The sequence below is a fragment of the Sipha flava genome, unplaced genomic scaffold, assembly GCF_003268045.1.
Source record: "Sipha flava isolate LNK unplaced genomic scaffold, YSA_version1 36_pilon_pilon, whole genome shotgun sequence".
In the NCBI taxonomy this organism is placed as follows: domain Eukaryota; kingdom Metazoa; phylum Arthropoda; class Insecta; order Hemiptera; family Aphididae; genus Sipha; species Sipha flava.
In genome coordinates, this window is record NW_020273076.1 from 2,507,769 (window position 1) to 2,534,810 (window position 27,042).

Genomic DNA, 27,042 nt, shown 5'->3' on the forward strand with positions numbered 1-27,042 from the left:
AGAAATGATTTCTGCTGCACAATAATAAATACATAGAAAACAAATGCATTAAATAGTGACATTATCATGATTTTTTTTTTTATTAATTTACGTGTCTTAATAATAAAATATTCCTTGCGAAAAATATTGCTCAACATGTAGGGACTATATATATATATATATATTTTGATGGGAAATTTATTTTTTAACTGACATGTTCTACATGACTATATTTATGTAAATATAGTATACGAGTATTTAAAATATTTACAATTATTTAATTTGTTTAAACTAATTAGGTGCTGCGTATCAAAGTGGATTTAAAATAGATATACGTTTCTAATCATTTCATCTAGAAGATTTTTTACAAATTAAACGTTGGATTGATATATTTGGTTAAATCTCGAAAGAAAAAATATGTTAAATATCTGAACCAACACGAACATTAGCCGTTGAAAATTTATCACATGCACAAATAGATTTTCTCTTTCGAATAAAAATAAAAACCCTCGAATTTTAGATGGATATAATACTATTAAATAATTTATATATTTAATTACCATTAAAATAATCAATCATGATAAACTGTATGTCGTACTCATAATAAGACAATATAGATCTATACGGATGGTAAAAAAAACCTTGAAATGTTTTATAACCAATGTTGTTGTCGAATGTAGTAAATTTAATGAAGTTTGTATTGTATAACAACGATACTAGTCAAATTTAAATAATCTGTTCAACAATATGTGGAGTTTGTAAAAGACCGCCGTTTTAAACTGATTTCGATACGGTTAAGCGCTCATACGTTCACGTTCGTAGGTAAAATACCGTGAAGGTACGGGGATGCCACAAAGCAACGAGAAAAGTTTGAACCTAACGTTTTTTAGCCTCGGGCACGCGACGACACTCTTGTCAACACCGACATCACCACTGTTGTTTACGCACATATACACACGCGCATACACACACTCTAAGAAATGATGATTATCTCTCGTGCCGTGTTGACCGCGTGCCTTGGTCGTCATGGTCAGGTGGACTGTCGTCGGCACGGCAGTACAAAAAAATTTAAATCGGCCTCTTATCGTATTTAAAAAAATCTATTAAGCATTCGATAAGCACATAGATTTCACACTTTAACGATTAAAAAGTTACTATTATTATTATTATTATTATTATTTTAATTGGAAATAATAAAAAATATATATATCAGACTTTTCACTGAGCAAAAAAAAACAGCAAAACTTTTTCTACTGCTCCTCAACATAACAAGCATATAATAGTTTTTTCTCCAACACAATATTGTGCTAGTATGATAACATGAAATAGGGAGACATTTCAAAGAAAGAGCTATGAACGACCTAAAGTGTACTAAATGTACTTAAAATAAGAAAATATAGTTTTAAATTTAATAATGATGTATATAATCGATATATACATAAATAAATGTTTAAACGTTTAAGTGTAAAATGTATGAGTTCAACATATTTAGTTTCTATTAAATGTAGTTAAAAATTAGATAATAATTTAGTTTTAATAATATTTAATTTCAAGAAAACCAAAATAAAAATTGAATAATAAATCAAAAATTATCTTGCCACTTAGATATAAAATTATAAATGTTTATTTTTAGTTGATATTTATGAATTTTTTTAAACCGTTAGCAAAAACGATGATAGAAAGTGTTTGGCATGAGAATATCTCTAATGATAATTTTAAGCTTGAATGTTTCACATAGAAGCTGTGACGATACATAGCATGTGTGTAATGTTCTATGCCTAGTGGATAATTAAAAAAATCTTCGACGCCACATATACTCATAAGGAACACCGCGGCGTTGACAAGGTTATAATTATTAATTGTTAAGGAGATCCAAAAATATCCTAGTACATTTAAAGATTAAAATTATACGTCGTTCCCGGCAGGACATTGCCACTATAAGCGTGCACAGAAACATAAACTTAGAGTCCTCAATCAAGGAAACCGGAAATCAGTACAAGGAACAGCTCAGAAATGTGTGGTGCATCAAGTGTATCAGTTAAAAATAATAATTAAGAATCATTATGTATACATAAATGAGTACTTTTTTCCTGTACTCCTGTTGAATATTAAATTTTACGAACATGCCGAACAAATAAAGTAATTGTGAATGCAATAAAATAATTACAATAATAAAGTGCTTAGATATAAAATGTATTTAATATTTTAATGTATATACAATATGAAGACACCCTACGTTAGTTTAAATATTACAGTGTGCGGTCATTAAATATAGATTGTGTACAAACCATTAATTCTTAATAATTTACAATAGATGAATACATAATGTTTAAAACTTGAATTTCTTATTGTTAGAGGCAATATAATAATTATAATAATAATGAACGTGAATATATATATATGATAAAAATTAATTTTTAAACTTGAAAGGAATACAAAATATGTACATTGGAAAAGCATATACTCAAAACAATTTTAGTTGTAGTTAAAAGTATTCATAACATCATAGATAACTTATTGTTATACTTTCGTTAAACATTTTATTTTATTGTTTAAAATATATAAACATATAAAATTAATTAACATTTAAATCTACACGTTGCATGTTTATTATCTTTACATTCGTTGTTATTTAAATAAAAAATATTTATTTACTATATATTTTTGGACAACTAGTTGATAATATCAGACGTGTTAAAAACAGTTTATTGAATTCTCGAACAACAAAAATTCAAGTTTAATATCGTTACATGATAATGTCATACATACGTTGAAACTTTAAATAATTATTCAAGATTAAAATCTAAAAATTAATTTTCATAAATTCGTAAAAAGTGGTTATTTTTTAAATACTATTTTCAAATATGTTTTGTAAATAGATTTATTAGTAGTTACTCATATTTATTTTATATTTTAAGTTTAACGAACAAAATATTAAAATGTTCACAACAAATAAAATATTTATTCCAACCTCTATAAATTAATTTATGACTTACAAAAATGAATATTTTAAAAATAATTTTTTTTTTTTTACCATACAATATTAAGTTCTGGCTATTATTTTTAAGGTCAATATCAATTCTATTAAAATTATTTTAACTCTGCAATATCAAAATACTTAGTGTCTAACAATGTATAAGCGTATAATATAACATATCAAATACATTTTAGTCAATATGAAATTAATTATTCACGAGCAAATGATTTTCATCTAAAATATTATTAATAGAAAAATATCAAATTTTCTATTTTTTCTATGGTTTAATATTGCCATACAGAATAATAATAATGGTGTATATTTCATGGAAAAACTAATAACGATGGAAAAAAAATTCAACTTTTTATTCCTATTCTATTACATTTATCGTATTGAAAATCAACGAAAACCATTTTATTTAATAATATTATATAAGAATAAAGTTTATTGTTATATTAAATTTATTCAGAAATATGCATACTGTATACAATAAATAGAATTTGAATGTTATTTTTTTACGCATAAAAAAATGTTCATTAAGTACACGATATTTTTATAGCTGCAAAATATCCTTATCTGTACTAAAAATATTTAAAACGTCGAAGGTCAATCGAAACAATTGTATACTTTGTATTCACAATCGAATTGTTTTGAGTTTTCTATAATTCAAAATATTAACAAATATTATGGCGACTAATAGAAATATGTACGACCCCATAAGATTATATAGTATTTCTATGGCATGAATTGTTTATTTTTTGTTTAACGAAATCTAAAAAAGGAAATGAATACGTGATATATACTAAACAGCTATCAAATAAATGTACGTCATTATTAATTGTATAACTAATAAATAGGGTTATCATCATGCTTCTGTCAAAAGTCTTAACGAAATTGTAGAAGTGTTGGAATAATGGACTGTATCATATAATTTACATAATAATAATAATAATAATTATTATTATTATTATTAATTATTATTACTGGCAATGCGTAACACATACATTTAAGTATTTAAAATGCCTCTATGAAGAAACATATAACAACACGTGCACTATTCAAACAGTGTTTCGTTAAGACACGATCAAATTAATCACCGATAATGATATATATAATATAACACGCACATCTTAAAATAATAGAACATTAATATGTTAACAAATATGCAAACATATAATAATTATATGATCTCAACAAATTTTCTTCTATAATCAATAGTCAATACAACTTGTTATAACAATAAATAATAATTGAATCAAAACATTTTTTACTATAAGTACTTTTACTTACAATTTTAAAAATTTCCACAATATTTTCAATGTTTGATAGGTTTTATGGAAACTTAGTTATTAATTTTTCAAAACTGCGTGCAGTTCGTTTTTTTTGTGCAGTATTCACAACGCATGGTTATAAAAATTACTTATAATTACGGATAGTGACTATAGAAATGACGAATTATAAATCACGAATTTATATCACATAATTCATTATTTATCAATTAATTGAATACTATAAAATGTATATTATTTATTTAATGAAGAATCAAAGTTTTATTTGATGCGAATATACCCAATGATATTTATTGTTCTAATGTTGAACGTGACAGTGTTTAATGTACTCGTATGTTAAAGTCTCTTGAACATAACAATATTGCTAATAGGCTTATACTTGAAATGATACTTTTTCCGGGTAATTCAATATACAAGAAAACCTATTCAAATAAGCATCAATGAAATTGTATATGTGAACCTTCTAAATCAAACCGAAAGTAGCATGTATCCGTTTGCGCCTCGATAATATAATTTTATATCGTAAAAAAAGGATTGATATGGTATTACAAAAAAAAAATAATAATAATAAATGTGAAAGTTTCCAAAAATCTACATGAATAATTATATCACAGTGTGCATATACTTTCGGTACATAAATCGTCAAAATATTAACTTAACCGTTTTGTTTTACATTGTACCCAACACATTATTATGCATTATCATGATTTATCGAAATATCAAAACGATATTTATCTTGGGAACGTTCAACGTTTACCTTATAAAACTTAACCAAACGTTCACAACGAATGTTAATAATTTACAACACGGAATATTGCGAACGCGTTCTCTGTTTATTCAATACAAAATATTAGCGTGATATTTTGGTTTAATTGAAACACAACGAGACTCAATACCACCTAGACGTATAGATATAATATTTATTTTTGTTTTTTAAAAATATTCCTCCACCGATTCTTATGCACGAGTCCGTTCAGTGTCCAACGTTACGGGGAGGGAGGGGGTTCTCGTTGTGTCTGAGCACGAAATTAACGTACAAGATTTGTTTATTTTACTTTAACGGAGGTACAACAGCGTAAAAAAAATAATTTCATAAACATACGAGTGTATTATTGATAGAAAGACCACTACTAGGTAGGTATAAAGGTACTATATTGAAAAAATATAATAATAATAAAGCCGAAAGATTCACAATATACGTATGTCAGTGTATTCAGCTGATGGGTCCAGTGTCAACAGATCGTTCAGAATTGAATCGTCATGCTTCAAAAGGTGGGTGTATTAAATATGATTCTTATAAATACCAATGTCACAATACCACAACATTATGAATTCCATTTAAAAACTAATTTCATTACCGTATGCATTGTAAGTGTACACGTCTATAAAAAATAATATTTACTAGAAGTCCAAAATGGACTAGAATTATATTCAATTGGTTTAGTTAAAAGTGAATTTTACATAGGATTGATTAAAACGATCAAGTAAAACATTATAATATTGTCGGGCTATTCAAACATTCATTAAATTATGCTCTTCCAACATTGTTTTTAGTACCTCGTTTTTATTGTGCGGGTATATAGTTATTATTCGAAATCGCGTTGTCTTGATAACTATCTAAATACACTTGTACGTACTATGTGTAAATGTCTCGTAAAATATTCGTGTCCTTCTTACAATGTGCGCGAGGAAAACTATCAAAGTAACAGAATGATTACAATTCTGTAAAAGAACAAAAAAAAAAACAGAGTAATGACCAACTCAAGATATTTTTCTGCAATTAAGTTCTGAAAACAAGTCTGGAACGGATTAAAATGCATAACGTGGAGTTGAGTTTGGTGAAGTCGTTTAGATGTGTTTGATACAACATAAGCATTGAGAAATTATGCGTATAAAACTGCATTTAGATTTCAGATAGTAATACACTAATGTATTGATTATTGGCGGAAGACATAAATGTAGAACACAAGTAAAAATCGATAGCGTATATATGCATATAGGTATGTACATGTGCGCACGTGTACAACAACCGATTAGTTTGAATTGATGTGTTTTCGGAAGTGTTGAGTTCTATCTCGTATGTAAAACGAAGGTTCGAATGCTAAATGTTGAGAGAATCAATAGTTTTAAGAGCGAAACAAACACAACTCGTGTACGGAATAGTTTTTGACGCTTGCCAGAGTGAAAAATAAAAAATTAAAACGCACTGTAACTGCCGTTTCGCGCGCGCGATAATATTTTAATAATACGTGCGTCGTCGTGCTGCGTATTGCCACCGATATTGTTTTGAACGTCATTGGCGATAGGAAAGGAAAATATCCCTTTTACAGCGAATGGTACAGTATAAACAATCGTAGGATGAGAAAATAAAATGTGATTTGATTTGACACGCGGCACATGCATCCCCAAGTAGGTGTATGTACCCCCGTTTACGCGATTCGCGTGACATCAACCTGGGTCGATGTCTTTCGATAACAACGACGCGTTATTACGCTGTCAGATTGGCACGTCGTTCGAGCAAAATATACGCGCACACTTACCGTGTCAACAGCGTATACATACGTATCGAAATGTTATTGTTATTATCTGCGGCCAAGTGCGTAACAGCCGAGGAGAAGAGAAGAATTTGGGTACGCACATTGCTGTATTTTATAATATATTATATAAGACGCGATATCGAGTAAACAATACACATACCTTGCACCGACTATCACTTGTTTCCTGGCGATATCGAAAAGCAACTGAGAATACGACGTCACGCCATCTTCCGAGAACGTGTCGGCTGTAGACATTACATCTGCGAAAAACCAAAAAATAATCAAAATTATTCACACGTCATATTAACAGGTGTATCCGCCGAAGTATCTTATTTTTATCCGATACTCGCAGCGTATTTTTTTTCCCTACGCTTTTTCCGACGATTTCATTTCGCATAGTGTAGTTCTCTTTTATACTTGTATTTATTTATTTTTATTTTCATTAACCAGTTCGATTTATCATTTTTTTTTTTTTTCTGTAAGTAACGTTATCCCACCTCCGGGTATCTTTGTCGACGTATGTTATACACGTACGATGTGTATGTTGTTCTTTCGTAGCATTAAATTATTATTGTTATTCGGTTAGTACCTATATTTTGGGTTTTTTTTTTCTTTTTGGTTTATTTTAATGTCGGCAAACGACCATATGGACGCATATTCGAAATGGTAAGGAGAAAAGGTGATTTAATTTATTGAGACGCACGCACGTACACATAACACCCAACCGGTCCTAAACACATACGGACCGCAAGTAGTCGATCGTAAAGAAACACATGCGAAAAAAGGATAACCGTGTCAGTGATCGATTAAATATAAATAAAGCGTTTTGTTTTCTTTCAGTGGACTAGAAAATATTTCTTTTCATTTTATAAAAACGTTACAATTATCAGTGCGGTTCACGATTTGTTATTGCACTCGATTTCGTAGCGGTCAAGTGTCCATCGAATGTCGTTTGTCGTGAAATCATTACTCACTTGCGAACAGTTGTTTTTCAAGACACACATAATGTTTATAAATATTCATTAAACATCATCTAAATGATCACGACTTTCTGTACAAGTGTAATATTGACACATACTTGTTAGTAAAACTGTTTAAGTTGCATTGATTTTTACAAGAGTAACTATTGATCGTTTTTACGAATATTAAAAATGTCTTCTGGTCCTATAACAATAAAGAAAAATTGATTTTTCATATTTATGATGAAATAATAGTACCTAATACTAAATTATTTTCATAAAATCACCAATATGCAGTCAAATAATCGTAATCATATTACTAAGGTTTACAATGAATTGTGTAGGTTACTTCTAAATTAAAATGCGTAATGGATTACACTCATTAATAAAATTGAGTATTCACATATACAACACATGTAAATATTATTTTGTTGCGGAATACATACCTATACATTTTACAGTAAAATGGTATGTATTATTTTCCACCTACAAATACCACCCAGGCTTTATTTCATGATTTTAAAATATAGGCAAAATTATTGACTTTCGACTCGTTTATTGTTGTTTATATAAACACACCATTGTTATTATGAGCCACCTGCACTGGAAAAATAATGAATATTGTTACCGCAATTACGATACATTTTTAGTTTTAGACGTAATTTACACGTTTTTTTAGGACATGCTAGATTAACATAATTTGTTAAATCTATTTGTACAAGAATAAATATTGACTTATTATTTACATTATGTTTGAAGCTTTCCACAAATTAAAGTGATATTTAATATGCGATTAAATTAAAATAATAATTTATAATTTTACTGTATAATTCTTCGGTGTAAGAACTAAAAGTTTTACCCAAATTAATAATACAAGCACAACATTTCTGTACCTGGTATATATACATAATTTTTTTTTTTTTGGTTTAATTCACTTTTATTAAAAAAAAACATTACAGCGACTGTATAATTGGAATGAAAAAGAAACTTAATGAAATTAATTACTTTTATGAATTTATAATTTTATTTTTATGGAATACGATTATTCACTTGTAATATTCGGTTCATGATTCATATTATTATCTAAATATTCATAAAACAAATAACGTGTTAAATTGGTAATCAAATTGAATTCAGAAAAACTTTACGGTAAAATAATTTTCTATGAAGGGCCTCAATAAAAATATTTGACTACTACGTTGCAAACTAAAAAGCTTTATAAAAATAAGTACTTGTACACGAAATTATTCCGCAACTCCACTCCAAGAAGTATATACATAAAACACAAGTCTCCATCCAATTATTTTATGTTTTCATCACCCCTCGAGACATCACTTTATTCCTCAAAAATATCAGTATATCATTTCTATCTAACTTGAATTTTGTAATCATCCCTCTTGTATTATGAATAACCACATCAAAACTCAATAATAAATAACAATGCTAATTTAACTAAAAAAAAACCCCACTTACTATTAATCATTTGCTATCATGTATCATAATAATTTTTTTTGTTTTTTATTTTTCAAAAGTATGATGATTCAATTTTAATACTTTCATATTGAATAATTTTTTATTTAAAATAAACTATAGTTATTACGATTTTGTTAAGGTAGTTATAATTAAAAAATTCCAATTAATAGTCTCTTTCAATTTAATCCTCCTACTGGTATATTTGAAATTGAAAATTCATTAATCCTGAAATATTTTTTAAAAATCATCAAATTTGTAAATATAATAAGTTATCATAAAAATATTAATCATTCGTTATGTAGTAATGAATAAAAGTAAAATATTTTAACGATTAAATTAGTTTAGTAGTACATGATAGTATTTAATAAAGTATGTAAAACATTTCTAATCACTTATTACTAAAGCAAAATTCAGATTATTTAATTAACACTCTTAAATTAAAATAATTGAATTATTGTGGCCATTGACTATCATATTATAAACGTGAACCAATATTCAAAATTTCAAATACTACACACACTATAAATATAACTGTAATCAATATGTTGTTTCTATAGTTATTATAAGGTTAATAAAAATAAATAAAAACATACTAATTATACTATAATTTATAACAATGTGCGATATTCGAATTTGATGCAGTAAAAGCAAATCAAATTATCATAACACACAAGCAACTAGGATTTAAATTTGGAATATAAAATTAAAAGATAGAAATTATTTCTTTAAATGTACCATTATATAATATCCAATATCCAAATATATGTATATATACACAGTTAAAGCGTTTAAATATACAGTAAATACATGCAGTCAATCGTGATAAATTAATGTTATTGCTATTGCTGTATAATTAATATAGGACGACAAGAAATAATTGAATTGATAATAGATGCATATATAAATGATAATAATATTTATTACAATTTTTAACTCCCGTTACAGTTACGAATAAATAAAAACGAAAATTTAAAAATAGTTGGTAATTTTTTATCTTAAACATTTTACGACTTAATGTTAAGACAAATTGATTGGACGTCAATTTTTTTTTTTTAATTTGACATGTGTCTGTGGTTGTCCTAGCTGCTATGACGTGTGACACAATATCACTCCAGAGAAGAATAACAATGTGGTTTTAAATAATAATTACCGATGTTTATGGTCTAATGTGGTGTTTACGTTTTATAAAGATCACACAAATGTAGGTTATTGATATGTTTTGTATTATTATGTATTATACAATAATGACGATTTTTATGGGAAATATCCAAGTATCTCGTTTGCGAGTATCGTGTTTTACAATACCATTATGTGTGTGTTGAACATTATAAAGATTATCCCGATTTATTAGAATATTATTTCGAGAAGAAAACTTGATCGTGTGTAAATTAGCGAAACAGGTTTCTGCGACTAAATTCGCCTAATTATGACTAACGATCACCTTTCATATGCAATTATTATTATCGGCATATACCTACTCCTCTATGAATCATTTTTACCATGCCTATTCGTTGAATTAAATCTCTGTATCACGGTTTTCTTTGTTCGTTAAATGTCTGTATCATCGCGATAACGAAGAGATACTATCATCATTACATAGAGTCGTCCCTTATCTAAATTCTAATAATTTCGAAAAAACTGTATAATGTGAATCGCATTATTAACCTCAAGTTTAAAGGTACAATTATAATGAATTATAACTCGAATATTGCATTAACAAGCCAATACCGCGAAATGGTTTTGTATATCTGGTCGCCCGTCTCTCCAAACGTGTTTATCAGCAAAAATAGGTTTCTCCGATCAAAGAAAAAATTTGTGCAATTAAATATCACTCCTTACATTTTTTTTAGACATAGATTATATGTTTTAAACCCGAGTGATATAAAATTTAACTATGTAATAATATGCAAAATGTTTAAGTACAACAACAAGTGTATTAAGTTAAATAATAAATTAATTTTAACGATAATGTATTTATCACTACATCGCTTACAAAAAGATACTCATGTTGAACTGTACTCGTATCAAAATCAATAATAAATATTTATTTAAAATTATTAATTTATAGGTGTTCTAAATAAATCAACTTAATACAAATCATTTTATTTTACATAACTATTATTTAAATAATCTTAGAAATATAAGAAATCTATAAAAAATATTATATTATTAAATGTAACACAATATAGAATAATAAATTATTAGCATTCACACACAATGTAATTTTTTTTTAATAAAGTAAGAGTTTTCTCTTTGGATAAAGAAAATGAAGAATTTTAATTACAATGTATGTAAAATATATTACTGAGGCTAATTTCCTAACCAAAAAATAGCCCGAAATACCAACATAATAAAAATAATTAAAAATAATATATGGTTTTTAATTAAACGTTATAAATAAAAAATGTGTAACAATAACATAGTTATACTAAACCATAATTATATTTATGCATTAAAATAGAAAGTAATATGCATATTAATATAGTAAATCTAATGAAAGCTCAAGGATAAAACTATTGAACATATAATTTATGAAAGAAAAGGTATAGTATGCATCAAAAACGATGATCACGTTACGAAAAAATAAAAATCTCGTTTCTCAATCATATACTCGTACAATAGACTTCGTGAATCCTACACTGCGTATATATCGTTCCGGAAAACAAATGGACGGAACAACCGACCGCCGTGTTGTTTACGTAGTTTATATAATGTGTGTTGCAAATCCCGAAACAGCCACAGAAAAATTCAAATGTGAACACGATATTCAGAAGTTGTCATCGTTTGGGTATACGTTTCGGTCCGATGGGAATACATCAATGTCTATACGTGAGACGACCTCCGACGAGTGAAAAGGCGACTTTTAGCCCTGCGTCGGGTTTTGATCGGGGCGACCAGATGTGGTGCAACACTCGGGAGACGAAGACGGAGAACATGGAGTCTCTATCGTCGTTTATTGTCGTCGTCGCCTACATCCTACGTATTATTATATACCTAACCATAACGTGCGACCATATGTTTATTGGATTTTACGGTGGAAAAAAAAACTGGGAGGCCATGTGCGACGCGAATGAACCTTCTACGCGCGTACAAAAACACACACACGTATATACATAATATCGGATATTTATCACGTGTGTTTATGTGTGTGTGTGTGTGTGCATGTATAAATACAGACGGGAGTGTAAACGTGTATAATACGTGTATGTGTCGCGCGTAAAGATATCTGGAAGACGACACCCACCATACTCGTACATACCATCGGCATATCCAAAGAAATGGCTTCTAAAAACGCGCATCTACACGCAAATCGTACATAATAATAATGATAATAATGATATGAATATAATTTGAATATATACAATGTTTCCTCTACCGCTCCTCGCGACATGATTTTTCTTACCAGTGCGCATTTGCCCGCGGCCTTATAACCGTTCCGTGGTCAGCGCAAGAGTAATTACGGTTGCAGCACACGACCGGCATCATGCCACCAATACCCCTTCCATTTCCCACAACATGACCACCCCCGATTCCTTCTTATTATCGAAATTCAACCGTATAGGAAAAAAAATTTAAAAAAATGTTAAATATTATTATCAGTACTATTATACTACTGTGTCAACGGCCACCGTCAAGGTCGTTGGTGATGCGATCTTCGGTGTATCAAGTATGTTACAATAACACGTGTAAAATGCATACGAGATTGGTCGTTGAAAATGCCGAGAACGACAAATAATGGCATCGGTAGTTACCGTCGCTGTTGTACGGGCGGTGGCGGTCGCCATTGCTGTTCAACCGAAACCCATTCGAATAATAAAACGGAAACCAATGCGTGTGCCTGTGGTTATTGTGTGAAATGTAGATACGAACGTAATATTATGTCTTATCGTGTTGATCTTAATAAATTTACAAAACGCTTCAAATACAATATTTTATTAAATTATACGGCTTATGATAATAACATCGTAATTTAACTATAATTGGCCCCAACGATTAAGTTAATATATTCATAATCAAATCGAAAACGAATTCTTTTTGAGAACAGTTTCCATTACGTTTCAACAATTCCAACAATCGACTATTTTCTTTTAAATATGTTTCGACGCTTGAAATTTATAATATGATAATACGTTATTTTTTTTCGAGCGTAGACTTCTCCAACATTATTGAATAGTTGTTAATTATACACGATCATTTTTTCTTATAATTTTCTAAAAGAGGTTATAACCAATTCAACTATTACACGCATCGTATAAAATAAAGCAATAACGTGTATTACGAATACTCTCCGAACAAATTTTATTCCCTTGAAGATTTTAATTTTTTCCCGCGGGTTGATTTTATAATCATTTTGATTTGGAAATTACTACGGGTATATTAGAATTAGCACTTACTACTTCGTATAATGTAATGACTTTATAGCAAAATATAGAGAACGATACCGTGCTCGATGAAGATCAACACGTCCGATGAACTAATAATTTAAAAACTAACTAACCAGATATAAGAATAGATACGAATACATCAGAACCTTATTTTGGGTATACCTAATAATTATGGCTTTAGCTATCATATTTATAAACAATTATTAAACTTTTGCCTTTTTACTTTCAAAAACATATCAAGTAAGCGATAAATTTCTTGACGTCTCATTCAATCTGATTAAAATTTCAAATGAAAAAAAAAAACATTATCAACCTACAATACGGTTGAACAAGCTACTAGTTGGTAACAAAAGAGAAAAATTCATCCATTTTTAGTTGTTTATTAGAATCAAGAGAAAGTTCACTATTGTCAATTGCATTTAGACATATGGTCAACATTTCTGGATATTATCATTGATGTAGAGATATTATTCGAAATTATAAAAGTTATAATTATTGTGTATTAAAAAAAGACAATTGTTTTTCAATTTTAACCGCATAGAAAGAAATGATTTGTTTTCAGTTGTTATTCGCTTATATCCTTTCATTTTTCGACCTTAGAATTTTTGAAAAAACATGCTTTATAGTGTATATTTTAATGCACGTCGTGTATTGTATACATGATTTTAGTAACGCGTACGTTTGCTAAAAAAACATATGGTTGAATTACATCAGTAAGAAATTATAAAATCGTCTCAATAGAAAGAAAGGGAAAAACTATATATTATTCAAATCTTTTATGATAATATCTCATTTCTCGGAAAAACAATTCGCAAAACCCTTGATAGTAAACGAGATAACCACATTATTGTAATTGCACACTGTTCGATAAATACTACGCAACTTCTTCACCAATCGACAAGTTTGCCCACGAGTGTTTTGCACAGATTCTTTGACCTCTATTATTCGTATTACCGGGAACGATTATTATTATTATTATTATTAATAATGAGAGATCATACTGTATACGTACCTACTTTAAAATAATATATGTTTATACATAAAGATGGTCGTGTGGGAAACCATATCTCGTTGCGCCAAGTCACTGTTGACATTATGCAAACTTCGAGCATTGTTTTCGTACATTGCCAGCGCGCCCCGTACATGCCTCGGGTAGTGATGCTGCAGTATCACGGAGGCCAATTAAAAAAAAAATCAGCCCTGTTATCGTTTGCGGATTTTTAAAATTCAGGCCGTCGATGTGAAATCTCCGGGGCAACGTGGCGGATAAGAAAAACCTCGCTCAGGTCCGGGCACTGTATAAGGACAATACGGCATTCTTTTCTACCGACCGAGGCTTCTGGTCTATAACGGATGATTTGTATAACCTAAACGGGCACGTCTTCATTAACGAGAAAACGTCCTCTCCTTCCCTCCTTACCACTTGTCCATCACAAAACGTCTTTCGCGTGGTGTGTACGTGTGTGCATGTGTATGCTTAAGATCCGGACGTCCGCAACGAAGGTCACGAGCGCGATAGAATGAAAAAACCCCGATGGCAAGGACCTCTATCTTTACGTCCTGTAATTGTCCTGCGTTATAAAGACTATAACAGTATTAGAACTGTGTGCTATTTTCTATACACTACGCGTAAGGCTAGTAATCAGCACGGATTCAATAAGCCGGGCAAATCACATAGAACCGTCAACAAATATTCTAGTCGAAAACAATATATGCTTACATCTATATTTATGCATTCCCATTGTTTTTAATCCAAATCTCACATTGTATATGTAATCTATAATACATTATTGGCATGGTATACTTTACTTGACGCCATCGTACCACTTATTTCATAATGCAAGAAGTAAAATTTCGATAATCTTTGTTTTATGTAATTTATTTGACACCATATCCAACAAACTGATGTATCATGTTAATCATATTATTTTATACTATTGCGAACATTAGTTTTGTTTTTTATTTGTGAAATTAATAATTAAATTATGTGTATTTATATAATTATAAAAATGAATAAAAATTTATTTGAATGTGACTTATCGCTATTTAATTTTAAGAACATTTAAAAAAAGAATGATTTTCTCTTAATACATACAATCTATATTAAAATAATTTTAACTCTACTAACGCCAATGTAAATGCAAAACATAAATGTTGTGATTAATGAAATAGCATATTACATTATACAGGAGCATTGACTTGGAAATTAATTAATTTATATTATATATTAGTTTATGTTTATAATGTATAATTAACAAATTATGAAAGTTCAAGAGCTTGAACTTTATATATTAGTAGTTATTCATGAAAATATCTGAAGATGAAATGTAATAAATTAATTTGAATATTATTATTATCGCCCTACATTTGCGACAATAACTAATAATTTTATCGTTAAACTTGAGGCATGCAACTGAGTATAATATAATGAGATTACATGGCATCAAGAACAACCAACTCACTATACACAGATATTGTTTTAAAAGTATAGTACAAATAAATCAGTCATACATGTTGAGGTCAATTCACTATTCAACTAACAATGCGTCGTGCATGCACAGTTGACACTAAATTTAGTCATGCAATCGTAATCCTCTGCCTGAAAATCTAAGCATCTGAATACAAGTCTCCTCGTTAGTATACTTTAAGCTGTCACGTCACATACTCGCATCAAATGATTTCGTAATACTTTCTACGCGTGTATCATTTTAGAAACTTGACAACAGTTAAGGTAAATATTGTGCACAGAGGGAAAACTGTCCAGATATCTATTGCGTGGTTTCGGTATTTTTTCACAATTTAAAACGTTCATTCCTAACGCTGCTGTTATGCTAATCTTAAAATATACTTTTTTTGACGTCATATTTACCTTTATACGGGATAACGTGATGTTCCGGTTCGGTTTGGTGAGTGTTCGCGACGCACGCAACCATCAACAATACGAGAAACAGCATCATGATACGCGTATATGACCGTGTACTTATAGGTAACCCCTGAAAACAAAAACAAAAAACAATCAAAATACAACATAACATTGTATTGTTATATACACGTCATATCACACATTTGTCGTTCTACGTCTTCTGTAACAAACAGTTATCATGTTTTTTTTTTTTAACATTCAGATTTACGGCCAACAATCGTTCGGCATCATTAAAGAGCCGCGTGAAACGGATCGGTCGACCTGACCTCACGCAAATCAATCTCGTTTATTACACATGCTTCGAACCCTGTTACGGCCGCGAGGAGAAAGAGGGAATTATGCCCTACACGAGAGTATAATATTATCAACTTTTATGCTTGTTCAGCGTGATAGATTACCCGCTGCGCACCGACTGTCGTTCGACGAAACCACGGGGTCATTGGATTCTGGGGACCACAGTATAATGAGAGTTATAATTTTAATCCGCTTTCAGATGAACAAAAAGAAAAAAAATAGAATATTACCATTACCCTGAAAATGAGATTTCCCCTGTTCTTGTCGGGAAACATAATTCCATAATATCTTTATAATATAAGTAAATTACATTAATAAACAACAGGTAACATGTTTGACAAAATATGTAATGTGTACGTTTTCTACGAATCGCAATGTGAGAAAAAAATCGTGTTCTACAACTATTTATTTGTTTTGGTTACCTAAAGTAAAAATAAAACAGTGATACACGGTTCGAATGATACCTATTTGATAAAATGCTTTCATATTTAATCTATGGAATTTTAGAACTTACATAGTCTCACATTATTTAGTACGAAAAAGTCGATAAAATAAAAAATAAAATCTCTTGATGACATGAATACATTTCAATTTTACAAATAGAAAATTAATTTCATAGAAGCAACAAAGAAAAATAGAAAATCGTCAAACGGTAACTTATTATTGTGTTCTGGACCTATATAATTATATTATACTTAGAAAGTAAGTTTGATTGTAGTTTTTCTTTTGAATCAAATATAGTTTCTAAATAGACTAACGGTCTAGATGATAAATATTTATGATCAATATAAAAATAAAAATCGTAGACACATACTGCAGTATAGTCACTTCAAGAAAATTAACCTAATTCATACTATGGTCATGCTTAAAACAGTAGTTTTATAGATGTTCGTTTTCATAAATTATGCAGTATTTGATGTTACTATGAATAATATATATAACATATAACTAAGAATAATATGAGCCATAAAAAATAATATAGATTTTTCATTTATCTGAAATAACCGTACGATTGTATAATGTCGATACGATGTCAATGATTATCGATGTACAGTTTCATTATAGTTAATTTACAATTATTATATAATTTTATAATGTTTTCAATTATGAATAACAGATGATATTTTATTTATATTTATTAATTTATATAATCAAAAAAGAAAAATAATCAATTAATTATATTCATAATAACAATTTAAAAAGGTACTTTAAACGTTAAATTTTTTAAAACTAATAATATATTGACGTTATGTAAATAATATTTTGTGAACCATACATATATTACATGAAAATAATAAATTAATAATTATAAATTAGTTAAAATCAACAATATGTTAATACTATAAAATTTCAATATTCGCATACTAATTCATAACTTAATTATTTATATGTACCATCATCAGAATGTTTGCATTCTCTACATTATCAAAACATTGATCACAACAAAATTCTATAAACTCTGTAGTAAAACCTTCCTTGGGTAAAAAAAAAATGTGGAAACATCCTAAAAATTAAATATTATCCTATAAAATAATTATAATAAGTAATTATTTAAATTTTAATTAATGCAATCCTTTATATTATAATATTATCACTGAATACTTATTATACAAATTTATCAAAAATAAATAGTATAATAATAATGATATCAAAAAATGAAATACAGTTCGATTTACCATTGGTCAACAATCATCTGTTGCTAAGCAAATCATACATTACTTTAATATTATTATTTTATCTGATGTACAATTGCTTTGGCTATATAAAAAATAAATATTACTCAGTAATAAAGAGACCACTTTTTATTTAAACTTTATTTAAAATTGAATTTTAACTGTATCTGTTACAAACTGTATCATTTCTTAATCATCCACAAGTACGGTTTTGTTATAATTATTTAAATACAATAATACTACGTAGAACCAGTTTTTCTATATGACATTTAAATTCAAATATTATATTTTAGGTGTGTTTACAGTGGATGGGTATTTTTTTATTTTTATCGACCGCAGACATTATCAGCGCAGGAGAACTATGATTTTTAAATATATAAAAACGAATTATTGTAATTTTGAGTTCAGTGACGGTTTCTCTTGGACTTATCTGAATACGTTACAAAGAATGAAAGAGGAAAAATGATTCCATACTATTTTTTATTTAAACCTACCACGTCTTGTATAGACACGTACACGCGCGCGCATCCGGTTGGTGTATAATACCTCCTTGTGTGGCTACCGTTTTATTTTTAACAGAAAAATAAGAAGAAAAAAGTGCTTTTACAAACGGCTCCGCAATGAATACAAATATAACAAACGGTCAAATACACCATAACAGTATCGTGTTCTCGGTCATAGATATTACAATTTTACGCAGCTTATAATAATAGATATAATAATTGAAAATGTAAGAACATTTTTTGAGCATGTTGTAGATCTCGACTTATTTATATATTATATGTGGTACATATGCAATTATCATTTACGGTTTCTAATAGAACATGACGAAAAAACTTAAATTTAGCCTATACACAAATGTGATCAAGTCATATTATTTATGTAGAAATTCATTAGATATATTATTATGCTGTAAAAGCAAAATTAACAACAAAAAAATTCACATCAACTTCAAACAATATAAATATAAGACCAGTGCATCTATATAAATTATTCATACTGTAAAATGAAATGTAGTATAAGTGGTGATAGTAGTAGTATAAAAACAAGAGAATATTTCATTTTTGCTGACACGCCATAGTACCATACAATAGATAAAAAGATCAAAGAACAGATTTTGAATAATATTGAATAAAACCATATTGTCGGCAAATTATACAATCCTACGTAATTAATTTACTAGTAGTAACGGCCGTTATTATTTCATAACCTTATTACCATTTACCGCTACACATATTTAGATTTTAAAAATAATATATTTACTCAGAAATTCACTGTTTAAAATATAATCTCAGTTAAACAAAATTATAATTTTTAATTCATTAATTTTATTAATTCAATAAAAGCTGCAAAATGTATACTAAACCCCTTAATATAGTAACGAGTTAGTAACATTTTCATGAGCTTTAAATATTTTAAAACCACAAAACAATGTATGTTCCTTAGATGATTTAATATGTACTTTACTGCACTAAACATTAAAAAACCATTATCAAATATGTGGTGATAAACTGAAATCACACAACCAATCAGTTCAACGCAACGACCCAGAGTAATCATTTTATCACACAACTATTAAAAATAGAATTTTTAAAACGTATCTACCTTAGATATTAATGTTGCTTTCATATAATCATATAATGAATTGAAATAAAGATTTTTATTTTTATATAATAATCAATAGCATAAAAAATAATAAGGTTACATTTTATCCGTGAACTTAATATTTCAATGTCCCAAACAATTATTTCGTTGTTCCTTATCCCAACTTTTAATAAACTATTAGCTGATGTGTATTCAAAAAATATATAAGTATTTACGTATAGTTTTATTTAAAAAATAATTATTTATAACCAACCAATATCAATTTATTTTTTGAATAATGGTACTCTTATTCTACTCTGTATTAATGACAAATAAGTAGAAATAATAAATATGTAAAAATACAGGGAGCGGATAAATAATATTAACACCATGCAATATAGTTACATATTGTTGCATTATGTTTGTACTGTACCTCCAACATCATTATATTCATATTGGAGCAATTTGCGGATATTTTGGTAGAAGAATGGAACAAAATTATATTGGAAACTATTCAGGTCCTTTACGAATGTATTTTTCGGAGGATTGAAACTGTTTTAAAAGCAAACGGTGGCTCAACACCTTATTAATAAATAAATATGTAAATATAAATAAATAAATTGTTTCGTTTTGGAAATTATTCTCCATCAAATATTAATTTTTAGGACCATCTTTGAAACTTAAAAAAAAAAAACAAAAAACAGAAATTAAAAATTTAGTCATTAAACATGAGATTATTATAATGTATTTTACCTAAATCTTTTGAATTCTAGCTGTTAGTTTATTATTGATAGCATATTTGTATGATCAATGATCGTGTGACTATATGTACTTCTGGACGCATATCGCGCGGTGGCCATCGTAATTGGAATAGATTTTAATGGCTTTCAGCAACGGGCGGTGTCCATTGACATGCGCCATTAATTTCGTTGGATGATAAAATATGTTAATTATCGCACGTTTTTTTAATACTTGTGTACCGTATCAAATAGAATAGGTCTGTGTATTTTACGTGAATAATCATTTCAAAAGGTAGCTAACTAATTATAAATGTAAAAATCACAGTGTATGTAATTTTTACCCAGTGACTTTATAGTGTATATTACTGCTGAGCAAACTAAAATAAAATTGATTGAGACTGGAAAAAAAGAAACAGGAACCAACTATTGTCATTGAAAAAAAATTGCCTTCATTTAATTATAAACAAGTATTAACGAATTTTTTGATAAGTCATCACTAGTTTAAAAAAAAAAGTCATTGGTTTTTAAAAAAAAAGACGTATAACAGATTTTAGTTCTCACAAAACAAAATAAATACTTATTGTTTGTATAACAATATACATGTTATAATCAATGTTCGATCTATATAATCTTTTAAATGTATACAATACATTATAAATCAAAAATAAATATTAATAAAATGTCATAGGTATTTGACTTTTATCTATTTTTCCAAACAGGATACAATTTAAATATTAATCTAGACCAAAATCAAGTTCAAGCTATAAAATGTTGCTTATAATAACGGATAAATAACCAAAATAATAACAATACAAAACGTACTTATGTTTAATAAACAATACTCGTACTGACCGAGTTAAAATGTAAATATGAACTAGTACGTATTCGAATTTACCTTTCAGGTTAACTGCGTTATCTTTAGATTTTATCAACAAATAATCGATTTATCGTTTTATAATAATATAAGAAGACACCGAACGTTTGATTGTATAAAACGCATTCGTATAAATCAGTAAACTGGTTTGTATACAATCATTGAAAACGTAAAAAAATATCCCCAACTATAGATATACTCGTATTGAGAACAATCGATAAAATTATATGAAAACGAAATTATTTATCTCTTTAGAACTGATCAACGTTTAAAAAGACCTTTTTCCGTTTAAAAGCTAAAAATAATAGATTGTAGGATGTTTGAACTGAAAATACGAAACGTATAAACTACTTACATTATATCATATGTTTTTTTAGTTTAACCAGACTAATGAATGAAACACAAGAACATAATATATAGATATTTGACGCTTAAATAGAATATTTGTTTGGATACGAACACGCATGTAAGCGAAAAGCGTTAATATTTCCAGTAGCAAAAATCGCCATCAATCATATCATATTATTGTACATTAAATCATGTATCGTATTCATATGCGATAATTTTAAAACCACCATGCCATACAGTATATTTTACAATAACTAATGATTAATCAACGATAAATAGTACAGCTCTAAAAATCATAATATGATTTTTAGAGTTTTACTGCTACAATATTATTGTTGTTTAAGCACACATTAAAATCAATAAATTACATAAAAATTACTCATAAATTGAGATATTATAATATATATCATAAAATTATATCGCTATAGCATTTTAATTTTTTACCCAGAACTCGGCAGCGGATTTATTTGTTATTATAATCGTATCACGATCTATTTATGTTTTTTTTTTTAAGCGATTTCGGTTTACTATTAACCGTTACAACTTGACGATTACTTTAAAAAGATTCAAAATAAATGGTGTGCAAAATCACTGAAAATCTCGAATCATCCGTGAACTATACGTAGTTTTCGAAAAAGCGTGTGCGTTTACCGAGGTCAGCCAAGTCAACCACTCCACCAACAATCACAAGATATGTAATGATATCATATACGCACCTTTGTATATTATACCTTTATATATTTATACATGACTACCTAGATACTGATAAACTGTTACCGTCGTGACAATTCATGGAAGTAAACAGTTGTGATGATAATAATAATAATAAACAAGTATAAATAAGCATATGCCAAGGTTAATGCTGGAATTCAGGACTACCAGTTAGTCGTGACACGGGAACCTGTTGCGGAACATAAACAATAGGTGTGTATTACGTTTCAAAGGTTAAATTAGGCGGTTTATTAGAAAAAAGATGGACCGATTTTGTTATGAACCACACGTAAATCGACTACAGGCATATCACACCTGTACATTATAGTCGATGTGAATAGCGACAGTCGAGAAGGGTTCACGCGAGAGAAGGGCGAAGGCAGCGACGGCAGTGGCAACTACGAAAATACATAATACACCCTCGAGCTTAATATGTATATTACGACGTCGTAGTTATGCACGAAAAAATGAAATAAGAAAACCACAGTGACGGAAGATAAATAATGCGCACTCAAACGTTGACACAAGATGTATCCAACAATATCCAACGCGGTGGGTGCATTTAAATATTACATTATGTACATAATAATAACGTACACCGCCGCCGCCGCCATAGAAGAAGGCTCGTAATTAAAATTGACCATAGAAGGCGCACATGTTTTTTTTTTTTACGGATTATCCATTGTACGCCGTCGGATCCACCGACTGCGCAACCGCCGCTGCCGGTGTGTCCCCCAGAGATCCGACGCAGATGGTACCGGTTTTGTAGTACTATTACTATTAAATACATTGTATATATATTTTTTTTTCTTTTTTTTTTTTTTGTTACTTCTCTAAACGATGGGTATATTATTTTTTATTTTTCATCCACTTTTTCCCGAAACGTAGCACGTGCTACACGTACGCGCGATGTTCATCTATCATTGTCGGAACGCGCATTGTGCGCGCGTAAAAGAAAATACACACACCGCTTACGTACGAATAGCGAGTGCGTTTGCTGCTGCTGCTGCTGTTGCTGCGAAAGAGAAATGATTTACATTATTACCACCGAGACGTGTGGCGAACAACGCTCAACTATAGTGTTACGCGAGTTAAGTGTATCGGCACAATGAACATAATAGAGTATTATTATTAATTTCTAGAAACTATAGTGTCAAACGGCGTGAACACAAACTAATTTACGATAGGTGAAATCGCCGATAACCATCGTACAATACGCGCGTGTGTAGTGACTGTTTTCAACCGCACTGCGGTGACCGCAATAACTGCCCCGGGATCGGATATACATCGCGACCGAGAGCGCACGCGAATCGAAAAATTATGTTCGCAATGTAAATTTAAAGGTCGACCACATACGCGATAAACAATATTATTGTAGTGATTCCGTTGAGTGGTCCGCAAAGAGTAATATGAACCGAAGAGAAAAATTATATCGTTATTTTCGTCGAAATAAACAAATAATGATTATTTAAACTTTTCCGTGATGTTATCGCGCATTCCGTCGAACTATTTATGTTATACGTTCTTAAAATTCAAAATATTTTCTTTTCGACGTTTTATACGATTACAATACACGCACAAGTTAACATATTACAAAAATATTACTACAATATAAACACTAAGCGATGCAATAAATATATATTAAATATTTAAAAATCTGGACTACAAATTATTTGAGCCGAACAAACACGATTTTGAGCTATAAACAGCTCGAAAATATTGGAAGAGGGATTAATAGTATACCGATATTTTTTTACAATAATGTTATTATTTAGGGAAACCGAGTAGAAGATATTATAGATGGGAGACTAAACCTAATCTACCCATAAAACCGAAATTAGATAAAGTTCAGTACATGAATGTTTTAAAGATTTGAATAACTAATACGACTATCGCATTAAATTATTTCGAAACGAATTCATGAGCAGTTAATGATGTATCAACGTATAAGCGTAGTGTATTATTTTCGAGTATTAGGGAACCTATTTAAATTCAAATATTCCACGGCAGAAAACGATAGATTTACCTAGAAACATGTGTAACTGAGCATGATTAAATTAATGATATTTTAACAACAGCAAGACAAATCCTCGTAAATAACTGTATTATAGGATGTAGCAGAAACGAGAAACCGCGTTAATAGCCAAAGACTATTTTTAAGGGGTTGTACACAAAAATGCAGTATTTAGTATAAAAAAATATTGAAGATAACGATTCACCGTAGGGAAAAAAAGAGACTAGAAAATATACCATACGAATATGGTGTTGGTAAAAAAAAAATAATAACACCGTTCGAACGGAGAGAAATAAAAAAAGCAGAAAAGTACAAAACATGTAGACTCTATGGACACGTTTCATTACATTTCTGAGCACACAATTTGAATAATGTTTGAAGTAACGGCACGTGTGCGCGCTGCCTTAAGAGTTTTTAACATCTGTTCACGACGAATATAATATCCTCGACCACGTATCCGTCGTACACCGCACCGAACAAGAATCACTGCAACGACCCTCTCGAACGGCGGTGGCGGTGGGAACCCAGACGTTTTGTTACACCGTGGGTGCTGCCGTCGAAGAGTTTTCTGGGGAAAAAACTGATGCACGCACGGGGGGACCAACACACAAGTTCTAAGGTCAACCAAGGTCATTAGAACAATCGTCTGTATATATTATCATTATTATCATCGTAATATACGTGCGGTCATTGTTCTGGGTGTTACAGGGTGCAACCGGTTTTTTTAGGACAGTCCGTTTTCGTATACACACACTGTACATGTACAATATTATAATATTTTAAACGCACACACAACATCACCCATGTACTATTATAAAGTCGAAGTGTAGGTATAAACTCGCGTATACTCGATGTGTACTATTCAAACCGCTTGCGCGCGTGGATGCGCTCTCGAACACCTCGGGGGCCGTACGGGCGGATCGTGATGTTTTCTCGGCGAAACGCGTACTTACGTGCAATGCCCACCAGGGACTACAATTTTAAATCGTTCTCGTACCACACGCTACACGTTTTAAACGAACGTTCATGTGAGCAGCGCATAACAATGAAAACAGACTATATACCCTTCAAAAAGTGAAGTCGTTATTGAACCAATTTTGCGATACTCAAGTACGTAAGTTGTAAGTTTCTGTGATAAGTGACGCATTTGTTTTAAGTCGTTTGATATCTCATAAACCTATTTAATGTATTTTTTAAACATTTTAAGTAAATATTCTATAGCTTAACGTTGTATTTGTCGACAGTTTTCAAAAAATAGAAAACTATATGCTACTACACACTTTCGTATTTCAACGCGCGCACTTTCGCACTACACAAAACGATGTATCGTAGCACGCACATGGTCTTTAGGTCCCGGTGTCCACTCCGTTTATCGCAATGACAACGACAACAATACAATAAAGGTGCACGTAATCGGATAATAAATCACTACGTAGTGCATCTGCACTGTACGCGCGTGCGACGACCACTACCCGACTGGGTTGAAGTCACGGCGCTGCGCAGACACTACCCCGTGGGCAGTCGTGACCCGCAAGGCGCCAAGGACCAGGTAGGACGATCACCCGTTGTCGCGGATACGAGGTTTGTCCCGTCCGTGGCGCCGGTCGCAGTTTTCCGCCACGCGCAGGCGACGGAGTGCACTTAATATAATATAATGCAACAACGCAGTGGCGTCCATGCCAGTGTACTTATACGGCGGTAATAGTGTCCGGCGTCTTCGTGCCAAATTGGCCGTAAAGACCCCGGACGCGATTATTTCTATTTTTTTTTTTTTTGCTTCTTCCTCTACACTCATTGTCGTATAATACACAGACATTGCAGCATAGCACCCGTACAGCGCAAAAACCATACTCACGTTTTATCGCCGCACATATATTGTGTACACGAATACGGTGGCCCGGCCGTGTTTTCATCGTACCTCACCCCCAGTTCGAGAACAACAAAACACCATAAATAATACAACCGCCGCCGACACGTCGGTCACCCGTCGTGCCGCAGTACCCACCCTCTTCATCGCCCAACAAACACCGTCTATCAGGAAACCTCCGGCTGCACATATTATAGCCACGCGTATTTTTTAAATCCTGACCATGACGTACGTGTGCTAACACACCCGTGCACGTCTACCCTTTTACGCACCCCGCCACCACGGTCTGCCCCGCGAAGACCTATAACGTAACGTAATGGATTGATTACGATATTTCGACGTGAAATCCAACCCCGCGTTTAAAAAACTCGCACTGTACAGTATTACGTTACTGCAGCACGAACTATTATTGCAC

The 27,042-nt window shown here is 30.3% G+C and overlaps 1 protein-coding gene across 1 annotated transcript in view; it reads right to left on the reverse strand.

Annotated features, from left to right (window-relative positions):
• LOC112687879 (semaphorin-5A) overlaps positions 1–27,042 on the reverse strand; it is a 51,021-nt gene that overhangs the window by 23,277 nt on the left and 702 nt on the right. The window contains exons 2-3 of the mRNA XM_025560846.1: positions 16,469–16,592; positions 6,943–7,042 (exon numbers count right to left, since the gene is read on the reverse strand). Of these exons, the coding sequence (XP_025416631.1) occupies positions 6,943–7,042; positions 16,469–16,592 (224 nt within the window). The remainder of the gene's footprint in view (positions 1–6,942; positions 7,043–16,468; positions 16,593–27,042) is intronic.